Below are 24,280 nucleotides of genomic sequence, written 5' to 3'. Positions count from 1 at the left end.
TCGTAAGTAATGTATATCTGGGATGTATAATCAAGTATCAATTCATCTAAATTACTAGAGTAACCATTTGTATAAAAACTTCTCAATGTAATCATTTACTAATACCGATACAATATAATGACTACTAATACAATATGACTTACTAATACCGATTAATTCACTAATGCTACAAGACTTCAACTTTCTTTCAGCAGAGATATTATACTAATTGATATATAAATAAGTAAAAGGTATACTAAACATTGTCGAATAAAATACATGTTACATACATTATTGTCATGTGAACATTAGTGTATAACAATGAATAGAATGATTGAATTTTTTCTTGGTTCATACGATATCATTATGACACAACATCATCTCCACATCGCATGAGATAATATTTAACGACCATTGGTCGTTTGCACTTAGAGATAACTGCAAGTGCAACATTAAATTTACAATAACCGTGGTTCGATTTGAGAACTCTAGTCGCCTTCCATCATGGAAAAACGCGGCGGCGTTTTCCAGATTGCACTGGAGGTACGCTTCAATCGATTTCGATCTATACCATGGAATAACTCTGTCAAATCCGGTGTACATTTACGAGTATCGAAAAATTTGTACACTATTTCCTCGGGAATATATCGTTGCATCGCAAGTTGTGTCTTACGCACGTGCGCTGAAAGAATTTAATTGATTTAAGAATTTTTTTAAAATAAATAAATAAATATATATATATATACTTTTTAAAATATATATATTATATACAGGGTGTCTTAAAAATACCGGAACCCCCGGATAACTTTGCAGGATCAAGTTTTCATGAAAAACTTTAAATACAAAAGTTGTAGAAAATCGGGTAACGGACTTGATAGTGATCTTGACCTTGAATTTGACCTTGGCCATGACCTTCAAGGTTATTTGGAGGTAAAGTTGAGCTTTTTAAATGGAATCTTTATTTTTTATTATACTTTTTTCTACCAATTAATTTGAACAAATTTTGTCTAAAACCTTTTTCTTATTTGCCTAATATTTTTTTAGATATTTGAGGAAAACTTGATAACTTTTTCAATATTTAACTTACGATATCTCGCTAACTATTTGTTGGAAGAAAAAATGGTACTAAATTTTCTTGCTTTATTTAGTCTCAAGAATATATTGTTAATGCCTTGATTTTTGTTAATTTGATGATTTTGAAATTTCCAAAAGTCAGTAAGTTAACAAAAGTCAGGGCGCTATTGTAACAATATATTCTTGAGACTAAATAAAGCAAGAAAGTCTAGTACCACTTTTTCTTCCGAAAAATAGTTAGCGAGATATCGTAAGTTAAATATTGAAAAAGTTATCAAGTTTTCCTCAAATATCTAAACAAAAATATTAGGCAAATAAAAAAAATGTTTTAGACAAAAGTTGTTCAAATTAAAAAAAAAGTGTAATAAAAAATAAGAGTTCCCATTTAAAAAACGCAAGTTGACCTTTAAACGACCTTGAAGATCATGGCCAAGGTCAAGGTCACCATCAAGTTCGTTACTCAATTTTCTACTACAACTTTTGTATTTAAAGTTTTTCATGAAAACTTGATCCTGCAAAGTTATCCGGGGGTTTCGGTATTTTTAAGACACTTTGTATAATAAATACATGTATTATATACAATGTGTATGTATGATTTTAAATCTTTAAGTTTCATTTTCAAATATATATAGGAAGAGATACCTAAGACAAGTCACTTGAGTATCTTTGAAAATATGCAAGATAGAAAAAAAAGAATAAGTAAATATAAGATTTTAAGTAACGCATGATATAGCAATATTAATGACACCTTTAACAACGCCATTAACGGGGTTATGTAACTGGTCCAAAAAATTCATTTTTTTTTCATAAATCAGTAATAAAACATCTCAAAAATATATCCTCAAAGTTATAGAGTGAAATTCTGAGTCCTACGGATGCTACGGCTAGTGAACGTTATGCGCATTAATGCCGGCAGCAAGTATACCGACGTGCACTCGGAGCGCACGACGAACCTGTCCTTCTATAATCCCTATACCATTATATGATGCAGAGCAGATCTTTGTGAAATATTATACTTATATAATATTTGGTTTACTTTACTTCGTATGGTTAGTCGTGCTCCGAATTTTAGGCCGTGCGGAACAGTTTTAATCGGTAAAATGTCGTATCCGAAAGAAACTAAGCAGCAACGCAGCTAAGTATCTATGCTAGTAAAAAGATGCTTTCATGGCAATCAATTTAGTGATAAAAAAGGTGAAAATATAAGACAGAGTGTGAGTACAAGGAAACTAAATCTAATGCTAGCAGTGAGAATATTAATTGAAGTCCAATGTACTGTTACAAGATTATCGAATTTTGTATTGCTTTTACTATACTTTCAAACTATCTTAGTTGTCGTGAGTATAGCAAAATGTGATATATGAGCAAGAAATCATGGTCTCGGTTTGAAACTTGCACTTGTATGTTGTTGCGGTCAAGACATCAATTTTATCGACAATAAATTTGAAATTAATCGCTGGATTGTGTTTGTCACGCGATTCTTAAGCATCGGTAGAGAAAGAATAAATGTTTTCTGTAGTCTTACGTAAAACCTATGCTGAAAACTACGACAAACATCGACTGAAGAGGCAGGAGCGCTGCAGCTTGAATAGCATCAGGGAGGCTCGACTGGCTCGACAGCAACTTTTAGAGCAAAATGAATTGTACGAGGAAGAGGAAAGACTATTGTACGGTCCTATAATTGCAGATTAGTACTAAGTTGCCGTAAGTAATTAAAAACTTTAACTTTTTGCTTTTCGAAACTTTAAACGCGTTTTTTTTCGAAAGTAGTTTTCTCAAATTGGCTCGCATGATAATTCAAAAACTACTTAACCAATCATTCCGGTTTTTTGCACATATCTAAATAAAAGTATTCTCTTTTTGTAAGCCTATAATTCTGACTAAATAATTACATTAAACGATTCTTTGTCTTGAAAGAAGACAACCATTTTCTCTAAAATTGGAAATTTTTACTTTAAAGTCATGCCATTTTCTTTCAACTTTTCTCTTTACTTTTAAGTTTACCAGCAGCCCAAGTTCATAGAGAGTTAGGAACAATTTGATTTTTTGGTTTCAGAAAACCATTTGAAACCACTGGTATCAACAATTGCTTTTAAAATTCACTATATTGACATTATTTTTTTATTATATTTTTCACTTGTTTAAAATACCAATTAAGTCGTTTGAAAATTTCAAAAATATCTGCTTAATACTTTTCTTGTAATCAATTCATAAAAGACTGTCTTTTTCTTGTCAAATTACATGGATTGCGCCCCTTAAAGTTATGAAAAGGTTACCTTGAATTTTTTAAATGGAAACTCTTATTTTTTATTATATCATCTTTTTTACTAATTAATTTTAACAACTTTTATTTGAAACATTTTTTATTTGCCAAATATTTTTTAAGATATTTAAGGAAAAATTTGGTAACTTTTTCAATATTTGGCTATGATATTTCGGTAATTATTTATCGGAAGAAAAAGTGGCATGGAATTTTTTTACTCTATTTGGTTTCAAGAGTATGATGTAACAACAGTGTCTTAACTTTTGTTAACTTGATGACCTTTGGAAATTTCAAAATTAATAAATGTTCAAATTAATTAGAAGAAAAATACGATGTAATAAAACATGGGAGCTTTCATTTAAAAAATTTAAGATGACTGTCCTGTAACGACGCTAAGGTCACACTAATATTTTTATGTGATGTGTCACTTAAAACCTTACAACTTCTATATCTGACATTTTTTTTCTATCTTGCATCTTTTCAAAGTTATTCAGATGACCTTTTAGGTGTCTCCACTTATGTATAGATATTTGAAAATAGAATTTAAAGATTTAAAATTACGCATGGATTTCCCTGAAACATGCCTCTATTTAAATCAGCCTATTTTATCAGTAGTTTAGAAAGTTCCTTGGAAAAGATACATACACTGTGCCCAATACGGTATCTCGTGTTTCGGTCTGCTCTCATCATCCGACTCGTCATCGTCAGGTTCACTATCCAACACATAATTCGTTGTACCCTGCTGCTTATTAGCAGCTTGTTTGTACTGTAAAAATTAGATCGCAGATGATAATATACAATAATCAAACACTAATCTACTCGGATTAGTAATAGCTGTGTTTAAGTAACAATTTTTCACTTGATGTAACAATTCACTAACCAGATTAGTTGATTACATACTACAGACTTCAATCTGCTTTTGGCAAATGTAATGCTAATTGATGTACAACCAAGCAGAAAACATTAAATATCATCGAGTACAACATATGCTACTTATTCTCATGTAAAAAAGAAAAGTATGTAATAAACTATGTGTCTTCTCTACTTCTGTACATGATATTATGGATTTACTTTAACTTGAGTCGCCTGCAGCATATTTTTCTGCCTCATTGCTTCCGCATGTTGCTGGGCTCTCATTTCCATTTCTTTACGTCTCTCGGCATCTTGCTCCCGACGCTTCTGTTCGGCAAGTAAACGTTCCGCCTCTTCTTGCTCTTGCAATCTCTGTAATCTCTGTTGTTCTTCCAACTTGCGACGTTCCTCCTTTTCCTGTGCTCGTTGCAATTGAGCCAGGCGCTTCTTCTCCATTTCCTCGCGTTGCTTTTCTAGCATCAATTGAGCCAACTTTGCCTTCTCCTCCCTCTCTTTCTCCGCTCTCTGCCGTTTCTCCAGTTCCTGTTTCTCTCTGGCTTCTCTGGCCAACTTGTTCTTCAGTTCCTTCTCCTCTCGCTTTCTGTTATACAAGATACACACATGAAGTTAATTGTTCGCGAGAAATTGAAAAAACTCCTTGAGAGCTACAATATTGCAGTTCCAGAATCAATTCTATTTTTTAGCAATTATCACATCTTCATACCTTCTCTTCTCCTCCATCTGTAATCTCAAGGTTTCCTTTCTCTTTTTCAGTGCGTCTTCCTCGTATCGTTTCTTATCTTCCAATTTCTCAGCGGAGTTGTTCTTGCTGGCGATTTTCGGAATTTGGATAAAAGAATCTACGGTAGTCACGATATTTCCGCGGGAGGCCGTTAAAGCTTTCGCATGCTAAAATCACAAAGTATATGTCAATTTATTACAGAACATTTAAGGTGATGAAATTAAAAATTAATCTCACGTTCACAAGATTTTGCATGTTTGACGGGGTTTGAAGACGATTTGCAGACATTGGAATTATGATTTTCGGCTTGCTTAAAGGTGTCACTTTTAATTGTGGCATTTGCAATGTACTCAGCTTGTCGTATTTAATTACTTTATTGACTTTCTCTGACATTTGCTCCTTGTTCTGAAAAGAATTAATTCATTATTAAAAAGTATAATCACAGTACAACAGAATGAGAAATAATTAATAGAGAAAATTAAACTTGTACACATGTATTAATTGTAGAAAATAATTGTTTGCACGAATATTCTTACCTCTTTAAATTCTTCATTGTCTTTCTTTTGCTTTTCCACAAGGCAAGCTATTTTCTTGGCTTTCGCAAGCGATTTACGAGCTAGTATCTGTGTATAATTTTTATCTGCATTCTTCATTTCTGCTTCGGCTTCCGCGGCGGCCAACGCGCGCGTTTTCGTTCTGGTCATTCTGGTAGGAACATTTATATCGACGGGTTTTGGGCTCTGCATCCTTGCTTGTTCAAATGCTTCGACCCTTTTCTTCACAGACTCCTTCGCGTAAGGACTGAACAATGCATTCGATTTGTATGTAATTTTGGTATCCTGTGTGATCAAGACAGTTGGCTCTTTGAAATATTCTTTTTTAGTCTTTACAGGCGTGTTAGGGATTTCGTCATCATCGGAGCTCAATATCGTCGGTTTCATTTGCTTCTTAGCAATCCGTTTCTTCGATTTCTTTAGTTCAGGTGATGATTCATCATCTGTAATTAACTCATCATATAGGTCTAAGGTTTTTTCTTGTTTTTCAGCTTCTATATTCGACTGCTTATTGCTTTGCTGTGCTTTCTCCAAACTTGTTTTTTCTCTGCTATTTTCCCTACTGTTCCACTGATTGGATGCTTTTTGGATCACAACTGTTTCGTTTAATTTCCTCTGCTGTAAAGGTTCTAATACCACAGTGGCATTTAGCATCTTCTCAGATACAACAGAACTATATTTTAGGGTTGAATTCATTATCGGAGTTGGTTTCCCTATCGCATCCTCATATATAGAGTCTTCAACAACATCTGTAATAGGAGAAATAATGGCATCGTTCTCTTTCTTTACTTCTTTTTCTTGAGATTTTTTAGATGCTGATCTAGAGGAATGTTGTGATTTTGGAGATGCACTCTGTCCCTTGACCTTTTCAGTTACTTCCTCATTAGATTGAGCAATATATTCAGTCACTTTTCTACTTGTTTTCTTTTCTGATTCTGTTGTTTTCTTTCTTGACTCTTTGTCTTCCATATCCTTATCCAGTTTACTGTACTTAGAAACTACCTTACCTTCATCTTCGTCAGAACTATTCCAAGCAGATTTCTTTCTCTTAAGTTGACTCTCTCTTTTTCTCTAAGATTAAGAAATCAGATATGAATTATCTTTTACAATTACAGTACTATATAACATCATAAATAAACAGAATATAACAGAAAAATGAAAATGCTACACTACCTTCTTTACCGTACTATTGACAATCATATCAGGCAGCATTCCTAGTTTTGTACTGTTCATAAGCAAACTTTGTTTTGTGATATTATTCACTGCTTTCAAAGACGCCATTCTTTTTGTTCTACCACTCGCAATGTTGTCTGCATCTTGTCCTTTCTCACTGATAGCTTGGGCATCACTTGTTGCAGTATTCTCTTCTTGCAGCACATCATCTTCTGGTATAGTCTCGATACGTGGAAATGCTTTCTTTCTTATAATCTTCGGCGTTTTTGTGACAATCGGGACAAACGATGATTGCGACAACTGATCAAACAGTGTTCGTAAATATTCCCTTTGATTCTTGATATTCTCATTGAAATGATTCCCCATTTCCTCATGTCGGTTGTGGATGCTCGAAAGATCCTTCACGATTATATTCCAAACACTATCCTTGGCTTTAGGCTCCATCGTGGAAGACCGGACAAAACAATTCTTGAGGATAATGTTTCGCAACACACGGTGCTTTCAATTTAATTCGGTTATCCAGTAATAGTTTATTGGTTGAATGGCGCTCAGTCGACTTCCGTTATAGCCAATTTCGGTTATTCAAACAGTTATCCCAAGCAGAGAGAAACCTGAGAGCGGTCACTGGGCGAAAGCATATGTCTGATACGCCCCCTGAGAAAATAGACGTCAACTAACTCGATGTCTCGGTAACGATACGAGGTTTGTGTCTGTGATTTGAGTCTGGTTAAGGTCCAATTCCACAACTTGCTTTAAACGGAGTTTAAAGCTAAACCGATGGTTAAAAGCAATAGTATATGCGCAAATACTATTGCTTTTAACCATCGTTTTAGCTTTAAACTCCGTTTAAAGCAAGTTGTGAAACTGGGCCTAAGGGTCTACACAGGGCCGTTAAACTCCCGTGTATAGGCCTGTTCGTTTTGTCTGCACTGCTGAACTGGTGCATTAAGTTAAAGTGAGACAAACATAGGTTTTCTCACTTTAACTTGTTGCACCAGTTCAACAGTGCAGACAAAACGAACAGACCTTATATTTAGCGTCCAACGTTTGTAGCGCTCTCTGAAATGGGACATTTCTTCGGTGATATTAAAATTCAATATGACGTCATGTGTCAATGTGTGTGTATGTATAGCTGTCTATGCACACATATTAACACGTATGTGCGTGTAGTATATATAGGAAATACGAGGAATATTAGTGCGAAGTAAAAATGCAGAAAATAATGTGTATTCTGTGAAATGCATATATTTGACGAAAAAAATGTAAATATGTATACATAAAGAAAATATTAATACCTTAAACATAAATATAAGGACAATAATTTGTTAATAATACTAAATTTTATAATAATATTAAAAGAAATTTATAATAAAATTGTATATTATCGCTGTCCCTAAAATGGTTGTGGCATACTTTACTTTTTCTCCTCAGGTCCCTCCACTGGCTCCATTTTCAAATTCTTGAACCATTGTAGCCTACATTCAGCATTTCGTGGGAATTTATGCAATGGTGCTGTCTTCCCTGTCGAACATCCTGGTACACAACATACTCGTACCATCTTGAGCCCGCTGTTATGACCTATAAAAAAAATAAATCTGTATTTAGTTAAACAGATATTTGCATCATCAGTATACAATATTACAGTATCATGCATACTCAAATAAAACAAGTTGTTTGTCGCTAACAGGGAAAAGATTTTGGTGGTTCTTGAGTAACTGTTTCTTCTTGTTTTTTCTTCTTCCCTTGTTGAAGTCTTCTTGTAGTCCTTCTGCAAGAGAGAGAGAGAGAGAGTACATAAATATCTTCATAAATTATATATATATATATATATATAGTAGATTCCATGAAGAAATTTTAGCTATCTATGCCTGCATGCAGCTCATGTTTAAAAAGCAACCAGCTAATATAACATGATTTGACATTACGTTCAAGGATAGTCATAACATATTCTTCTTGTTTTCAGTCATCAATATGCTGAAATAGCTAGTTCACAAGGTGTATCAAATTTTTTAGCAGCAGATTAACAGCAGAAGCTAAGCACAAACTTCATGCAGGCATGCATCGCTAAGAATTTCTACAATCTTTATCAAACTTGCTCTTGCTATGTTAGCATATTGCAAAGCTTACTTTTATTTTTTATTTATTAGTTTCTGTTAGTAAAAAGTGGACAATTATACTATTGCATAATATTTATATATAAATACAATACAATATATAAAAACAAAACTTACACTTTGGTTGTCATTACTGGCAGTAATATTAAAAGTTTTTCCTTCTCGCACCTGCTTCTTCTCGTGCTTCTTCCTCGTAACACCTCTTCTTCGTAACACTTTTTTTTCTTATTGAAGGCTTAAAGCACTAAAGCATTAAAGCGAACGCAACTGTAGCAATATGGTAGCCACAAATTAGCTCCGATTTCTCACATGTCCCATCTCAGAGAGCGCTGCTAACGCTAATCATTTTCGCTCCATAAAGGCTCGTCTACAATAGCTGTAAGAGTAAGGCTGTAAGGCTGTAACGTCAGCGAATGAAAATATTTCATTTCGTGCCTTGCAACCTTACAGCCTTACTCTTACAGCTATTGTAGACGAGCCTTAAGAGTTTGCACGCCCTAGGTCTACAGGAGCCTACTAGAGACCTCTTGCGGAGACTCGCGAACTAGGCAAAATTATATTGCAAATTATGAACAAAATACGAAGAGAATCACCTTATATGTATGATATTTGTAATCAGGAGAAACGTCCGCATGCTCGTACAGAGCACTTTTTTGGAAAAAAGGTCTGAATAAAAATCGAATAAAAATTTTGAATAAAAGTGCATCCCGCGGTGCAGCACGAACTTATATTTCCATTTATTACAAATTTTCAAGAACCTAAATGCAAAATCGGGCTCTGTACCGACCTAGATACTAATATAAGGAAGATGTCTATGTAAGTCTGATAAGCAAATATGATGTCTGCGTGGCAAAATATGCTACACGGAAAAATACACGGAAAGTGTAGCCTAGCTGCACTAAGGTGCAGTCTGTATGGCCTAACCTTCCCGCCTTGCGTTCGCGCGAGCAATGCATTAGTAGTGTATATATGAGCAGTGTATAAGTATTACCGTGTGTATGTGTATGAATACCTTCCAGCTTCCACTGTAAAACATAAGATATTTTGCCACGTTGACGATATATGTAACCATCAAATTAATATGGAATATTCCTTGAACTATTATCGAGGTCCCTACAGAGCCAGATTTTGCAATCCAGCTGTCCATAATTTATGAAAAATAAATGAAGCGTCCGCTGTGCCAATCATCGCTGCGAGTCATTCGAAATATCATTTTACGAGATGCAATGTTTCGTTTCTTTGACGATACGTATTATTATCAAATTGTTGCAGCATCTCCTTCGTACTATTTCCGAGATCGGTACAAAGCCGGATTTTGCAATCCGGTCGTAAAAAATTTATAATATATAAATAAAGCCATCCGTCATACCAGGCGTTGGAGCGAATCAGTCGAGAAATTATTGTAGGTGATGCAAAATTTCACCTCGTTAACGATATATTTAACCGCCAAATTGTTACAGCATCTTCTTTGAACTAACCCCGAGAAACCTACAGAGCCAGATTTTGCAGTCAAGCCGTGAAAAATGTATTATAAATAAATAAAGATGTATGAAGCGTCGGAGCGGATCACGTATAATACCATTTTACAAGAAGAGATCCGCCTCATTGGCGATATGTAACCGCCAAATATGGAATATTCCTTGAACTATTATCGAAGTCCCTACAGAGCCAAATTTTGCAATCCAGCCGTCAAAAATTTCTAATATTTTAATAAAGCAAGCGTTGTATGAAACATCGCAGCGAGTCCCGCGAAATACCATGTTACAAAAAAAGATATTTTGCCTCGTTGCACTCATATATTATCACCAAATTGTTACAACATATTTCTCGATCTATTTCTAAGGTCTCTACAAAGCCAGATTTCGCAATCAGGCCGCCTAACTTTTATTATAAATAAATAAATATGCATCAAGCGTCAAGGTGAATCACGCGAATACAATTTCACAAGAAGAGATATTCCGCCTTGTTCGCGTAATATATGTAACCACCGAATTGATATGGAATATTTCTTGAACTATTATCGAGGTCCCTACAGAGCCAGATTTTGCATTCCGGCCGTCAAAAATTTATCATATATTAATAAAGCGTGTGTCGTACGAAACATCGCAGCGAATCCCGCGAAATACCATGTTACAAGAAAAAATATTTTGCCTCGTTGCTGTCATATAACAGCACCAAATTGTTATAACCAATTCCTCGATCTATCCCCGAGGTCTCTACAAAGCCAGATTTCGCAATCAGGCCGCCTAACATTTGCAGTATGCCACATACAATTTTGGAAAATGAGAAATATTGCCTCGTTAATGTAATATATCACCATCAAATTGTTCGGCTGTATTCCTTGTATTATTTCTAACGTCACTATAAAGCAGGGTTTTGATTATTAACACATACATGGGGCATTCTTTGCGAAACCGACCACCCTTTCTCGCCAAATTTGGTTTCAACCAAAAAATTTTTTCCGGGGCTGAAAATTTTCTAGATGATGTCTACTTTCATTAGCCATGTGGCCTTTTCGGAAATTCTCAATGGCGGATTCAGAATGGCGCCAGTAAACGTGGAAGAAGGGGAAAAAATTAGAATTATTCCTTCTCTCCATGATTGGTTTTAACAAAAAAAATGTTTCCGGGATTCTAAATACTCTTTGTGATATAGACATTCATTAGCCGTGTGGCCTTTTTGAGAATTCAACATAGCGGATGCAATATGGCGGATGAAACATCAAAACTGAAAATTTTACAGTTGCAAAAATATGATCATATTCTATGTCAAATTTTGAATACAAATGCTCTCTTGCGATTTTTCGATTAAACGTATCGTTGTCGAAAGAAACATTCATGAACATTGAAATGTTAGTTAAACCTAGAAAAGCTGAATTTCAAATGTCGTATCGAAGAGTGTAGAACCCATCAGATAAAAATTGCGGTCGTGATGAGAATATTTTGGAGTGGCTAAATATAAATCCGGGATGAAAGTTGCTAAATTCAAAATGTCGGATCCAATATGGCGGATGAATATCGCTTGAAAACATTTGAGCATAAGCTAACCAATCCTATGGGAACGCAGTGATCAAAGTAATGAAAATTAAACCATTTATTCGTGCTGTTTGGCCTTTTTCCAAAATCAAACCTGTCAATTTGAAATGACGGCAGCTTACGAAAATGGAGAAATGCGAGTCTTCTTAGTATAAATGTATATTACATTTACAAATAATTAAAAAAAAAATTTTTTTCATCTAGTAGTGTTTCAAAATATAAAATTACATGTATTATAGATCAAATTCGGTAAATAGATTCTGGATTTATTTGCGTACGTTTAACTGGCTAGCCTGCTCTTAGCGTTACCCGGGGTCAACGAGGTGGACGTGACAGGAATCTAATTCCTATGTGTATGTGCGTGTGCGTGCATGCATGTGTGTATGTGTGTATGTGTGTATGTGTGTGTGCTTTGAGTGGATGGTTACGCGTGTAACTGAATGATGGTTGTGTGCTCGCAATTTATTACGAAGTTTTCAAAGAAAACTTTACACTTCTTCATCATTCGAGAATTGTTTCATTAAGAGTGTATTTCCTGCAACTATTGAAAAAGAATGATTTTTTTGTATTTTCAGTATTGCAAGCGCTGAATCAAATCTTTTCTTTAATTTTCTGCTAATTTTTTGGTGTTCGGTTTTGCTGAAATGAAATATCTGTATCGTTTTAAAATAACTTCTTTTTTAAAAAAGCATTTTAAAACGATTTTCAAAACTTACAACTTTATATTTTGAAACACTACTAATTTAAAATTTTTAATTTTAAAATTTTTAATTAATTTAAAAAAAAGATGTTTTCAAGCAATATTCATCCGCCATATTGGATCCGACATTTTGAATTTAGCAACGTTCATCCCGGATTTGTATTTAGCCACTCCAAAATATTCTCATCACGACCGCAATTTTTATCTGATGGGTTCTACACTCTTCGATACGACATTTGAAATTCAGCTTTTCTAGGTTTAACTAACATTTCAATGTTCATGAATGTTTCTTTCGACAACGATGCGTTTAATCGAAAAATCACAAGAGAGCATTTGTATTCAAAATTTGACATAGAATATGATCATATTTTTGCAACTGTAAAATTTCCAGTTCTAATTTTTAAAATATTTAAAATTTGTTAAATAAATTTTTTTTTAGCATAAGCTAACCAATCCTACGGGAACGCAGTGATCAAAGTAATGAAAATTAAACCGTTTATTCGTGCTGTTTGGCCTTTTTCCAAAATCAAACCTGTCAATTTGAAATATTAAAATTTTTAAATTTATTAAAATTAAAATCTATTAAAATTTTCAAAATAGTAAGTGACATACTGCAATGCCCGGTACAGTCTTTTATATACGAAAATGTTAGGCGGCCTGATTGCGAAATCTGGCTTTGTAGAGACCTCGGGGATAGATCGAGGAATAGGTTATAACAATTTGACAGGATTGAGAAAGTTACTTTTTAAAAGTAACTCGTTGCCGTTATCGTTACTTTTGATAAAAAGTAACTCGTTACTGTTACTCGTTACTGGTCTTAAAAAAATGCTTTACTTGAAAATAACGATATTTTATTTTCCGTTACTTTTTCTTATTGTAAATCCAGGATTATAAGAAAGGTGCTAAGACAAGAGATAAATCGGACATAAGATAATTAGAAATATATACATATACAGGGTGTTTGATAGCTGATCATGCAGACGAAAGTTGGAGATAGATTGGGTGTAGCCGAGAAAAAAAGCCATGTACCATAATATCAAATTGGCAATAGTTATCGAGTTATTAATTAAAACATGTGAGCCAACGAGCGCGTAGAGAGCGGAGGGCGGCCGCAGTAAGCACGTAGACCAGAGCTGGAGACTAAGTGCCCTTTTTGGCCGGATTTCAAGCGGTGACACCCACCGTTCCTCTTCCATCGCTCCGCGCTCAGCGGCCGAGGCGACGATCGCGGATCGCTCAGGCCCGTCGCTACGTAAGATGTCAGCTGGAGCGTACCCTCGTGTTTTATTATAATTATAATTTTTTCCTCCCTTAATAATTGCTTTAAAATATATATATTTATGTGTTTTATACACACATACATACATATATATATATATATATATATATATATATATATATATATATATACGAGGTCGGTCCGATAAGTATTTAGCCTCACCGCCCGGTGGCGCCACTATCGCAAGAGAAATTTACTATTGTGTAGAACATTCTCGTAGACGGCTACTGTCGAAATTTCAGCCGAATCGGACTCGTAGTTTTGTTTTGACCGCGTGTGGAAGCGGGCGTGGCCGCGGATTTTAGAAAAATGGAAAAAGAGCAATATCGGTCGGTGATTCGATTCTTGTTTTTGGAAGGGAAATCGCGCAGCGAAATCAAAGAGCGCTTGGATGCTGTGTACGGTGACTCTTCTCCTTCGATGGCGACCGTCAAAAATTGGTTTAACGAGTTTCAACGTGGTCGCACGTCGGTTTTTGATGAGCCACGCCCAGGTGCCCCGAAAACGGCTACCACGGAGGATAACATGACAAAAATCTACGATCTCGTATTGGCAGACCGCCGATTGAAGGTGCGCGAGATAGCTGAGACAGTAGGCATCTCAAAAGACCGCGTGGGTCATATCCTGCATGAAATTTTGGGCATGAGAAAGCTGTCGGCGCGATGGGTGCCGCGTTTGCTCACTCCGGACAACAAGCGCAACCGTGAGACCACTTCAGAGCAGTGTTTGACGCTGTTTAAGCGCAATCCGAGGGAGTTTCTGCGTCGTTTCGTGACCGTCGACGAAACATGGATCCACTGGTACACACCAGAGACCAAGGAACAGTCGAAACAGTGGACTTCACCCGGCGAACGTGCTCCGAAGAAGGCGAAGACTGTCCTATCGGCCGGATGGTGATGGCCACCGTTTTCTGGGATTCACAAGGTGTGATCTACATCGACTACCTGGAGAAGGGCAAAACGGTCACAGGGCTGTACTATGCCGAATTATTGGGCCGATTCGACGCCGAATTGCAGAAAAAACGGCCCCATTTGGCGAAGAAAAAAGTGCTCTTCCACCATGACAACGCACCGGCTCACACCTCCGCCCTCGCCACGGTCAAATTGGTCAAATTGGGCTACGAACTGCTGCCCCATCCACCGTATTCTCCAGATTTGGCCCCGTGCGACTTCTTTTTGTTTCCAATCTTGAAAAAGTCACTCGCCGGGCAAAAATTTGAGTCGAATGAGGAGGTCACCGCCGCCACGGAGGCCTACTTTGCAGACCTCGAGTAAACGTATTTTTCAGACGGGTTAAAGAAGTTGGAGCATCGCTGGGTCAAGTATATCGAGCTAAAAAGAGACTATGTTGAGAAATAAATCGCCACTTTCCCAAAATTTTCGTTTTTCTTTTGTAGGCTAAGTACTTATCGGACCACCCTCGTATATATATACAGGGTGCACGATTTATCTGAAGACATTGAAATATCTCGAGAACTATGCATTGGATAAAAAAAAGTGGTTAATGAAAGTTGTTAGTCTCGAAGGGGGACATCCAATGATACCAAACTCGACCTCCCACCTCACACCCTGGGGGTGGGGGTTGGGGGCAACTTTGAAATCTTAAATGGAAACCCCCATTTTTTATTGCAGATACGGATTCTACGCCACAAAATACGTAAATTTTGTTCGGAACTTTTTTTTTTATTCGTGATGGCACTGTAATCGCAAAAAATTATATTTTCCGCAATTCTCCAGAAATGATCATTGGATTGAGAAATAAAAAATACCTGTTCAATATTTTTAAATCAACAAGTGCCAACAACTCGTGAAAACATGGTAGAACGCATAAGAAACGCTTGCGCTGAAACTCCCGCAGATATGCTTCTATCCTGTGCACAGTCATTTGAAAAAAGGATCAATAAGTGTATTGAAGTTGAAGGTAAAATTTTCGAACACTTACTCTAATTAATTGAACAGTGAGAGGCAAGGGGACTCACATTAAAAAAGCACCCCGATCTGTGAGAGGCAAGGGGACTCACATTAAAAAAGTACCCGAAGGGAATATAAAACTATTACGTCCTCGTCGTTGTTCCTGTGTAACGCTAAAAGTAGTTTCTCGGAAAAATTCAACGCTATCTATCACGAATGAAAAAATTGTTTCAATAAAAATTTCACGTACAATCTAATTCTGCAATGAAAAATATGAGTCCCCATTTGAGATTTGAATGTTATCACCCACCCTACCCCGAGAGGATGGGGGGGAATAACTTTTATTATGTTCTTTAAAAATATTGAACAGGTATTTTTTATTTCTCAATCCAATGATCATTTTTGGAGAATTGCGGAAAATATAATTTTTTGCGATTACAGCGCCATCTATCACGAATAAAAAAAAAAGTTTCGGATAAAATTTACGTATTTTGTGGCGTAGAATCCGTATCTGCAATAAAAAATGAGGGTTTCCATTTAAGATTTCAAAGTTGCCCCCAACCTGCACCCCGAGGGGGTGGGGTGGGAGGTCGAGTTTGGTATCATTGGATGTCCCCCTTCGAGGCTAATAACTTTCATTAACCACTTTTTTTTATCCAATGCATAGTTCTCGAGATATTTCAATGTCTTCAGATAAATCGTGCACCCTGTATAATTACAACATAATGAAAAAATGACATAAAAAAGGTATAATTAAAGGATTATTGCAATAGATTTCCACATCACCTGTGAGGTACTGTTGCTGATGCGTTTTTTTAAAGTGCTTTCCCCAGTAGCCTACTCCACTAAATAATAAAGAACAAATACGATAAAATGTATGGCTCGGCAGGAAAACTAGATGAAAAGAAGTAAATGATCATTTGGGAACAAGTAAACTAGGATTTTCTGGGTCGTTTAGACTGTACTATGGATGATATATCCAAAGACATTTTAAAAGAACTAGCTCGCATCAAGGAAGAAAGAGAAGTATCATTTAAAGAAGAACGTTTATTAAAAAATGCGTTATTGCAGCGGTCGAATCATTTGGAGATTCGATGACTTTCGAAAAAGCTGCAAGCATTCCATTAAATCTGTAAAATCACGGATAGATGATACAGCTTCATCTCTAAAAGAGAAATTAAAATGTTCATTTGCGTCTTATTCGTATTATTCATTATGTATTTATGAGAACACCGATAATCGGCACATGGATCAACTGTGTATTTTTGCTCGAATCGTACGTAAAACGATTTTTCAGATGTCAAAGACCTCTCAGACTTTGTATCGTTGCAAGGGAGAACAACAGGTGTTGAAATCTTTAACGCTGTTAGCCAAACTCTGCAAAAGTTTGACATTGATTTCTACAAATGTTCGGCTGTAGTCACCGATAGCGCAAAAGCAATGATAGGTTTGAAAAAACAGCTTCTTTGAACAAATAAGACAGAAAGGTTTTAAAATCTTTGTTACTCATTGCATCATTTATCAAGAAGCGCTGTCTTATAAGCTTAACCCCTTGACTGTGAATGACATAAATATGCGCATGAAAATTTTTCCTCTCCGGCGTACTCTCTGCTCTAAAATTTTGTTTCCCTACCGAGCCATGCATTTTATTGTATTTGTTCTTTATTATTTAGTGGAGTAGGCCTACTAGGGAAAGCACTTTAAAAAAACGCATCAGCAATAGTACCTCACAGGTGATGTGGAAATCTATTGCAATAATCCTTTAATTATACCTTTTTTATGTCATTTTTTCATTATGTTGTAATTATATATATATATATGTGTGTATAAAACACATAAACATATATATTTTAAAGCGATTATTAAGGGAGGAAAAAATTATAATCATAATAAAACACGAGGGTACGCTCCAGCTGACATCTTACGTAGCGACGGGCCTGAGCGATCCGCGATCGTCGCCTCGGCCGCTGAGCGCGGAACGATGGAAGGGGAACGGTGGGTGTCACCGCTTGAAATCCGGCCGAAAAGGGCACTTATGATCTGTTCTTTGTAGCTGCACTGCTGAACTGGTGCAATAAGCTAGAATGAGAAAACCTATATTTTGGTCTGTTCTTTTTAGCTGCACTACTGAACTGGTGCAATAAGTTAAAGTGAAAAAAAATATAGTTGTCTCATTCTAACTTATTGCACTAGTTCCGCAGCTAAAAAGAACAGACCATTTGTCTCACTTTAACTTATTGCACCAGTTCAACAGTACAGCTACAAAGAACAGACCATTAGTCTCCAGCTCTGACGTAACATTTGATACAGGCGGAGTCAGTGAGTGACGGTAGGTAAGCGCGCGCGGCGAGGGGCAACGTAAGCGACAAGAGACGATCGCGTGCGACGAGGAGCGAGCGAGCTTTTTCTTTATAGCTTTTTCCTTATAGCTCGCTCGCTCCTCGTCGTTCGCGCTCGCTCGCTCTTTGTCGTGCTCGCTCGCCTCTCGTCGCTTGCGCTCGCTCGCTCCTCGTCGTTCGCGCTCGCTCGCTCCTCGTCGTTCGCGCTCGCTCGCTCTCCTCATCGCGCGCGTTCGCCTCTTGTTGTTTACGTTGCCCCTCACCGCGCGCGCTCGCCAACCGTTACTCGCTGATTCCGCCTGTATCAAATGTCTATGTGCTTACTGCGGTCGCCCTCCGCTCTCTACGCGCTCGTAGGCTCACATGTTTTAATTAATAACTCGATAACTATTGCCAATTTGACATTATGGTACATGACTTTTCTTCTCGGCTACATCCAATCTATCTCCAACTTTCGTCTGCATGATCAGCTATCAAACACCCTGTATATTTAAATATTTTTATTATTTTATGTTATGAAGTGTTGTACTTAATGAAAAGTTTCTTAATTAGTGGATATGAATTTAATATTTGGACATTAGTGCCTGTTGATTTAAAAAATCTTTGCTATTCATCATAGGCAAATTCCTCATTTGATGTTTGCTGTTTGAAATTTAAAAAGTCATCGTTATCATCGTGCTTATTAGACATCAAAGAATTTTCAGCTGAAGGAATTCCTGATAAATCTTTTAAATATGTTTGCGCAAGTTTTCGCTTATCTCCGGCTAATCAACTCAATTTGAATTTGGGGTGCAAACAGCTGGCAGTTATCAATTCTTCTTTTTCGAATGTACAAAATCTAAAGTTAAATCAATAAAATTAAATGTGAACATACTGATTTTTCTTTTTGATCAGATGAATGTTGTTTGATGAGCATATGTTAATTCAAATTACACCAACTTATTTAAACATTTCTGTATAGCTACGGCCAATGGATGACAATATGTGAGTCCATCTTTATCGGTATCTCACTCAATCTAGCATAAAACAAGAAATGCATAGAAATTAAATAAATTAAGTTTAATTTTATAAAAATTAAAAAGTAACGATTAAAGTAACGTTTCGTTACTTGTTACAAAAAATGTATCGCCATTACTCTTTCGTTACTGACACAAAAAAGTAACGGCGTTACCTAATCGTTACTCAAAAAAGTAACGATACCAGTAACGGCGTTACAAGTAACACGTTACTTCTCAACCCTGCAATTTGATGCTGTTATATGATAGCAACGAGGCAAAATATTTTTTCTTGTAACATGGTATTTCGCGAGACTCGCTGCGATGTTTCATACGACACACGCTTTATTAATATATGATAAATTTTTGACGGCCGGAATGCAAAATCTGGCTCTGTAGGGACCTCGATAATAATTCAAGGAATATTCCATATCAATTCGGCGGTTACATATATTATATATTATATATATTATATATTATATATATTATATATTAATCTTATGTATTATCTTTAAGTTTTACTTGTAAAAACTTGTTATGTACATATACAGGGTGTCCGGAATGTGATCATTAATATTCTATGTATTAGTAGATTGGGTGTAGCCGAGAAGAAAAGTCATGTATCATAATGTCAAATTGGCAATAGTTATCGAGTTATTAATTGAAACATGTGAACCAATGAGCGCGTAGAGAGCGCTGGGCGGCCGCCTCTTGTCGCTTGCGCTCGCTCGCTCGTCGTTCTCGCTCGCTCGCTTCTCGTCGCGCGCGTACGCCTCTTGTCGCTTACGGTTGTCTCTCGCCGCGCGAGGTAAGCCATCTTCTTATACACAGAGCCCGTCCTGTCGCATTCTCGTGCGCTCATTCGTTTACACATTTAAATTAATTACGGAATAAATATTGAAAGAATTGTAAAATGGCACAGGACTTTTTTAATTGTTTTAACGAGTTCTACCAGTACACAAAATATTAATGATCACATTTCGGACACCCTGTATATACCTTTAAAAAAAATTTGAATTTGAAATTTCTAAAAATAACACAATACATGTTGCGCTTGTATAAGTTTTACTTGTAATTTTATATATACGAGGGTGGTCCGATAAGTATTTAGCCTACAAAAGAAAAACGAAAATTTTGGAAAAGTGGCGATTTATTTCTCAACATAGTCTCCTTTTAGCTCGATACACTTGACCCAGCGATGCTCCAACTTCTTTAACCCGTCTGAAAAATACGTTTTCTCGAGGTCTGCAAAGTAGGCCTCCGTGACGGCGATGACCTCCTCATTCGACTCAAATTTCTGCCCGGCGAGTGACTTTTTTAAGTTTGGAAACAAAAAGAAGTCGCACGGGGCCAAATCTGGAGAATACGGTGGATGGGGCAGCAGTTCGTAGCCCAATTCGACCAATTTGACCGTGGCGAGGGCGGAGGTGTGAGCCGGTGCGTTGTCATGGTGGAAGAGCACTTTTTTCTTCGCCAAATGGGGCCGTTTTTTCTGCAATTCGGCGTCGAATCGGCCCAATAATTCGGCATAGTACAGCCCTGTGACCGTTTTGCCCTTCTCCAGGTAGTCGATGTAGATCACACCTTGTGAATCCCAGAAAACGGTGGCCATCACCTTTCCGGCCGATAGGACAGTCTTCGCCTTCTTCGGAGCACGTTCGCCGGGTGAAGTCCACTGTTTCGACTGTTCCTTGGTCTCTGGTGTGTACCAGTGGATCCATGTTTCGTCGACGGTCACGAAACGACGCAGAAACTCCTCGGATTGCGCTTAAACAGCGTCAAACACTACTCTGAAGTGGTCTCACGGTTGCGCTTGTTGTCCGGAGTGAACAAACGCGGCACCCATCGCGCCGACAGCTTTCTCATGCCCAAAATTTCATTCAGGATATGACCCACGCGGTCTTTTGAGATGCCTACTGTCTCAGCTATCTCGCGCACCTTCAATCGGCAGTCTGCCAATACGAGATCGTGGATTTTTGTCATGTTATCTTCCGTGGTAGCCGTTTTCGGGGCACCTGGGCGTGGTTCATCAAAAACCGACGTGCGACCACGTTGAAACTCGTTAAACCAATTTTTGACGGTCGCCATCGAAGGAGAAGAGTCACCGTACACAGCATCCAAGCGCTCTTTGATTTCGCTGCGCGATTTCCCTTCCAAAAACAAGAATCGAATCACCGACCGATATTGCTCTTTTTCCATTTTTCTAAAATCCGCGGACACGCCCGCTTCCACACGCGGTCAAAACAACTACGAGTTCGATTCGGCTGAAATTTCGACAGTAGCCGTCTATGAGAATGTACTACACGATAGTAAATTTCTCTTGCGATAGTGGCGCCATCGGACGGTGAAGCTAAGTACTTATCGAACCGCCCTCGTACGTCACGTACATACATCATTAATATATAAATGTTATTAATTTACACTTACTTGTTAATTATCCAGCTAAATCGCGTAACACCACTTATAAATTGTATGAAGCGGTCCTTATAATTGAAGGGCGATCACCCTGGACGACGAGTCAATAAACACCGGTATTGATTTTTCGATGGCATAGCTCATCACATCGTCTGCTCAGCATCAGCTGATCGGCAATCAAATGACGTGCGTCATAACATACCAACGCATACCAACATTTTCACCTTTTTATGCTCTTTCACCCCTCTCGCCCGTTCTCTTTCTCGTAAGTTTTACTTGTAAAATCTTATGTATAATCTTTAAGTTTTACTTGTAAAAACTTGTTATGTACATATATATACCTTTAAAAAAAAATTTGAATTTGAAATTTCTAAAAATAACACAATACATGTTGCGCTTGTATAAGTTTTACTTGTAATTTTATATATACATCACGTACATATATCATTAATATATAAATGTTATTAATTTACACTTACTTGTTAATTTCGAGAATCCCAAACGCAAAAAATCGTGGCTTTCACCTGGTGAAGCATCAACATCGACGGCACGGCCAAATCGCTTCGGAAAGAAGACAATGCTCTGCGTTTGGTGGGATAAGAAAGGAATCGTGTACTATGAGCTGCTGAAACCGGGCGAAACTGTCGATGGGCATCGCTACCGACAACAACTGATCAATTTGAACCATGCATTGCTCGAAAAACGGCCAGACTCGAGGGGCTCGATGGGACTCGAATGGGACTCGAGACACGAACGAGTGATATTGCACCACAACAACGCTCCGTGCCATCGCACTTCCATCGTCCAGGACACCATCAAAACGCTGAAATGGGATCTGTTACCGCACCCGCCGTATTCGCCAGACCTGGCCCCTTCCGATTATCACTTGTTCCGGTCGATGGCCAAACCATGGCTTGGCTGGGCAACACTTGGTCAATTTCGAAGAAGTGCAAAATTGGTTGGATGAATGGTTTCGGTCCAAAGACGTATCGTTTTATCGTCGCGGTATTCATGTATTGCCAGACAGATGGCAAAAATGTATAGCTAGCGAGGGACGATACCTTGAATAAATCATTTTTTGTATTTCTCTTGAAATTTTCCATTTTTCATTGATCAAAAAAACCCGGAAACTTAGTTGAGCACCTAGTAACATATTTCTATTCTATAATTCGAAAATATCAAGCATGTGTACAAATGGACATAGACATGTAGAACGTTTATTGTAAACAAAGCAAAATTCCTCAGGAGAACTTTTAACCCATGTATACACAGGATGAGTGTCTCAAGAGAGAGAAAGAACCCTGCAACATATTATTATGTCCCATTATATTGGGTTGGCAAATAAGTTCATTCGGTTTTTTAAAGTAGAATAAAACACAATTTTTTGATACACAAGATAAATTTTAATCAATTATATATTAGCCATCTTTATCGATGACCTCTAGCCATCTTTCCGTCAACTTCATTATGCCGCGTTCGTAAAACGTCTGGGGCTTATCGGCGAAAAACCAATTCAGATAGTTTTTAACGGCCTCTTCATCCTTGAAGGTTTCCCCGTTCATAGAGTTCTGCAGCGACCGAATTAAATGATAATCGGAAGGGGAATGATCCGATGAATACGGAGGATGAGGCAAAACATCCCAGCCAAGTTGAAGCAATTTGTTCCGAGTGGTCAATGACGTATGAGGTCTGGCTTTGTCGTGGTGGAAAACGACACCCTTGCGATGTGCTAATTCTGGACGTTTTGTGCGGATTGCTTGGTTCAATTTCATCTGTTGCGAACAGTATACAGTTGAATCAATCGTTTTGCCTGACGGTAACAGTTCGTAATACATGACACCCTTGAAATCCCACCATACGGAGAGCATTATTTTCTTTGGATGCAATCCCGTCTTCGAGGTTGTTTACAGTGGCTCGTTGCTATGTTCCCATGATTTTTTACGCTTTACATTATCGTAGACGACCCATTTTTCGCCACCCGTCACAATTCGTTTAAAAAATGGGTCGTTTTCTTAGCGTTTCCGTAGCGAATTGCAAATGAATATGCGTGTGGTTAAGTTAGCCTCGGTTAATTGATGCGGCAAACATTAAGCCGAAAAATCCAGTTGGTGCAAATACTTTTCTACGCTTGTATGGGATACACAGTCTGTCCCAGATCTAATGAGACTGGTCTAAAAAGAAAGTCTAAAAAAAATTTATTATTTTGATTTTTTATTCTTGTTTATTCAAAATAGTCTCCTTCTGAGTCAATACAGCGCTGGAAACGTTCAACAAATTTTTCGAAACATTTTTTATACTCATCGGCTGGAATGGCCTTTAGTATGACGGTCGAAGTCTTTTGGATGACCGGGATGGTATCGAAACGATTTCCTTTCATCGCCAATTTCAGTTTGGAAAATAGCCAGAAGTCGCACGGAGCCAAATCAGGTGAATACGGTGGATAATCGATAACAATGATGCCTTTTTTGGTCAAGAATTCACGTACCATGATGGCTTTGTGCGATGGTGCATTATCATGCAACAAAAACCAACTGCCTGGCTCTCGATATTCCGGTCGAACTCGTCGAATTCTGGCCCACAATCGTTGTAGAACTCCCAGATAATATTCTGCGTTCACCGTCTGACCTTCTGGGATGAATTCACTGTGAACAATTCCCTTTGAATCGAAGAAAACGGTCAGCATTGTCTTGATTTTGCTCTTCTGAAAGCGTAATTTTTTCTCTTTTGGCTCTTCTGGTGACTTCCATGCCGCACTCTGACGTTTTGTTTTTGGCTCGTATTGAAAACACTACGTTTCATCACCAGTTACAATGGCTGACATGCTTGCCGGATTCCTTCGGGAATCCCCATCATCCA

At 37.4% G+C, this 24,280-nt stretch overlaps 1 protein-coding gene and 1 long non-coding RNA gene across 2 annotated transcripts; both read right to left on the bottom strand.

Annotated features, from left to right (window-relative positions):
• Nucleotides 1–74: 74 nt before the first annotated feature.
• Incenp (Inner centromere protein) lies at nt 75–7,137 on the bottom strand. The gene is made up of 7 exons (XM_011149813.2): nt 6,638–7,137; nt 5,447–6,535; nt 5,148–5,315; nt 4,893–5,077; nt 4,388–4,769; nt 3,962–4,082; nt 75–661 (listed from the first exon to the last, which is right to left on the bottom strand). The coding sequence occupies exons 1-7, from the start codon at nt 7,079–7,081 to the stop codon at nt 468–470; spliced, it is 2,583 nt and encodes an 860-aa protein (XP_011148115.1). The 5' UTR covers nt 7,082–7,137; the 3' UTR covers nt 75–467.
• Nucleotides 7,138–8,055: 918 nt separating this feature from the next.
• LOC112588638 (uncharacterized) lies at nt 8,056–9,075 on the bottom strand. The gene is made up of 3 exons (XR_003112974.1): nt 8,869–9,075; nt 8,294–8,405; nt 8,056–8,215 (listed from the first exon to the last, which is right to left on the bottom strand). It is a non-coding gene; the product is annotated as an uncharacterized LOC112588638 (long non-coding RNA).
• Between the last annotated feature and the right edge of the window lie 15,205 nt (nt 9,076–24,280).

The sequence above is a fragment of the Harpegnathos saltator genome, unplaced genomic scaffold (genome assembly GCF_003227715.2).
Source record: "Harpegnathos saltator strain DR-91 unplaced genomic scaffold, Hsal_v8.6 scaffold259, whole genome shotgun sequence".
NCBI classification, from domain to species: domain Eukaryota; kingdom Metazoa; phylum Arthropoda; class Insecta; order Hymenoptera; family Formicidae; genus Harpegnathos; species Harpegnathos saltator.
The sequence above is the reverse complement of the archived record's forward strand: the minus strand, read 5'-3'. Positions and strand labels throughout refer to the sequence as shown.

Coding starts and splice junctions, on each gene's coding strand:
- Incenp (XM_011149813.2), bottom strand. CDS start 7,081: ATGGAGCCTAAAGCCAAGGATAGTGTTTGGAATATAATCGTGAAGGAT. Junction 6,536..6,637: donor TCAATAGTACGGTAAAGAAG/GTAGTGTAGCAT, acceptor TCTTAATCTTAG/AGAAAAAGAGAGAGTCAACT. Junction 4,770..4,892: donor CAGATGGAGGAGAAGAGAAG/GTATGAAGATGT, acceptor CTTGTATAACAG/AAAGCGAGAGGAGAAGGAAC.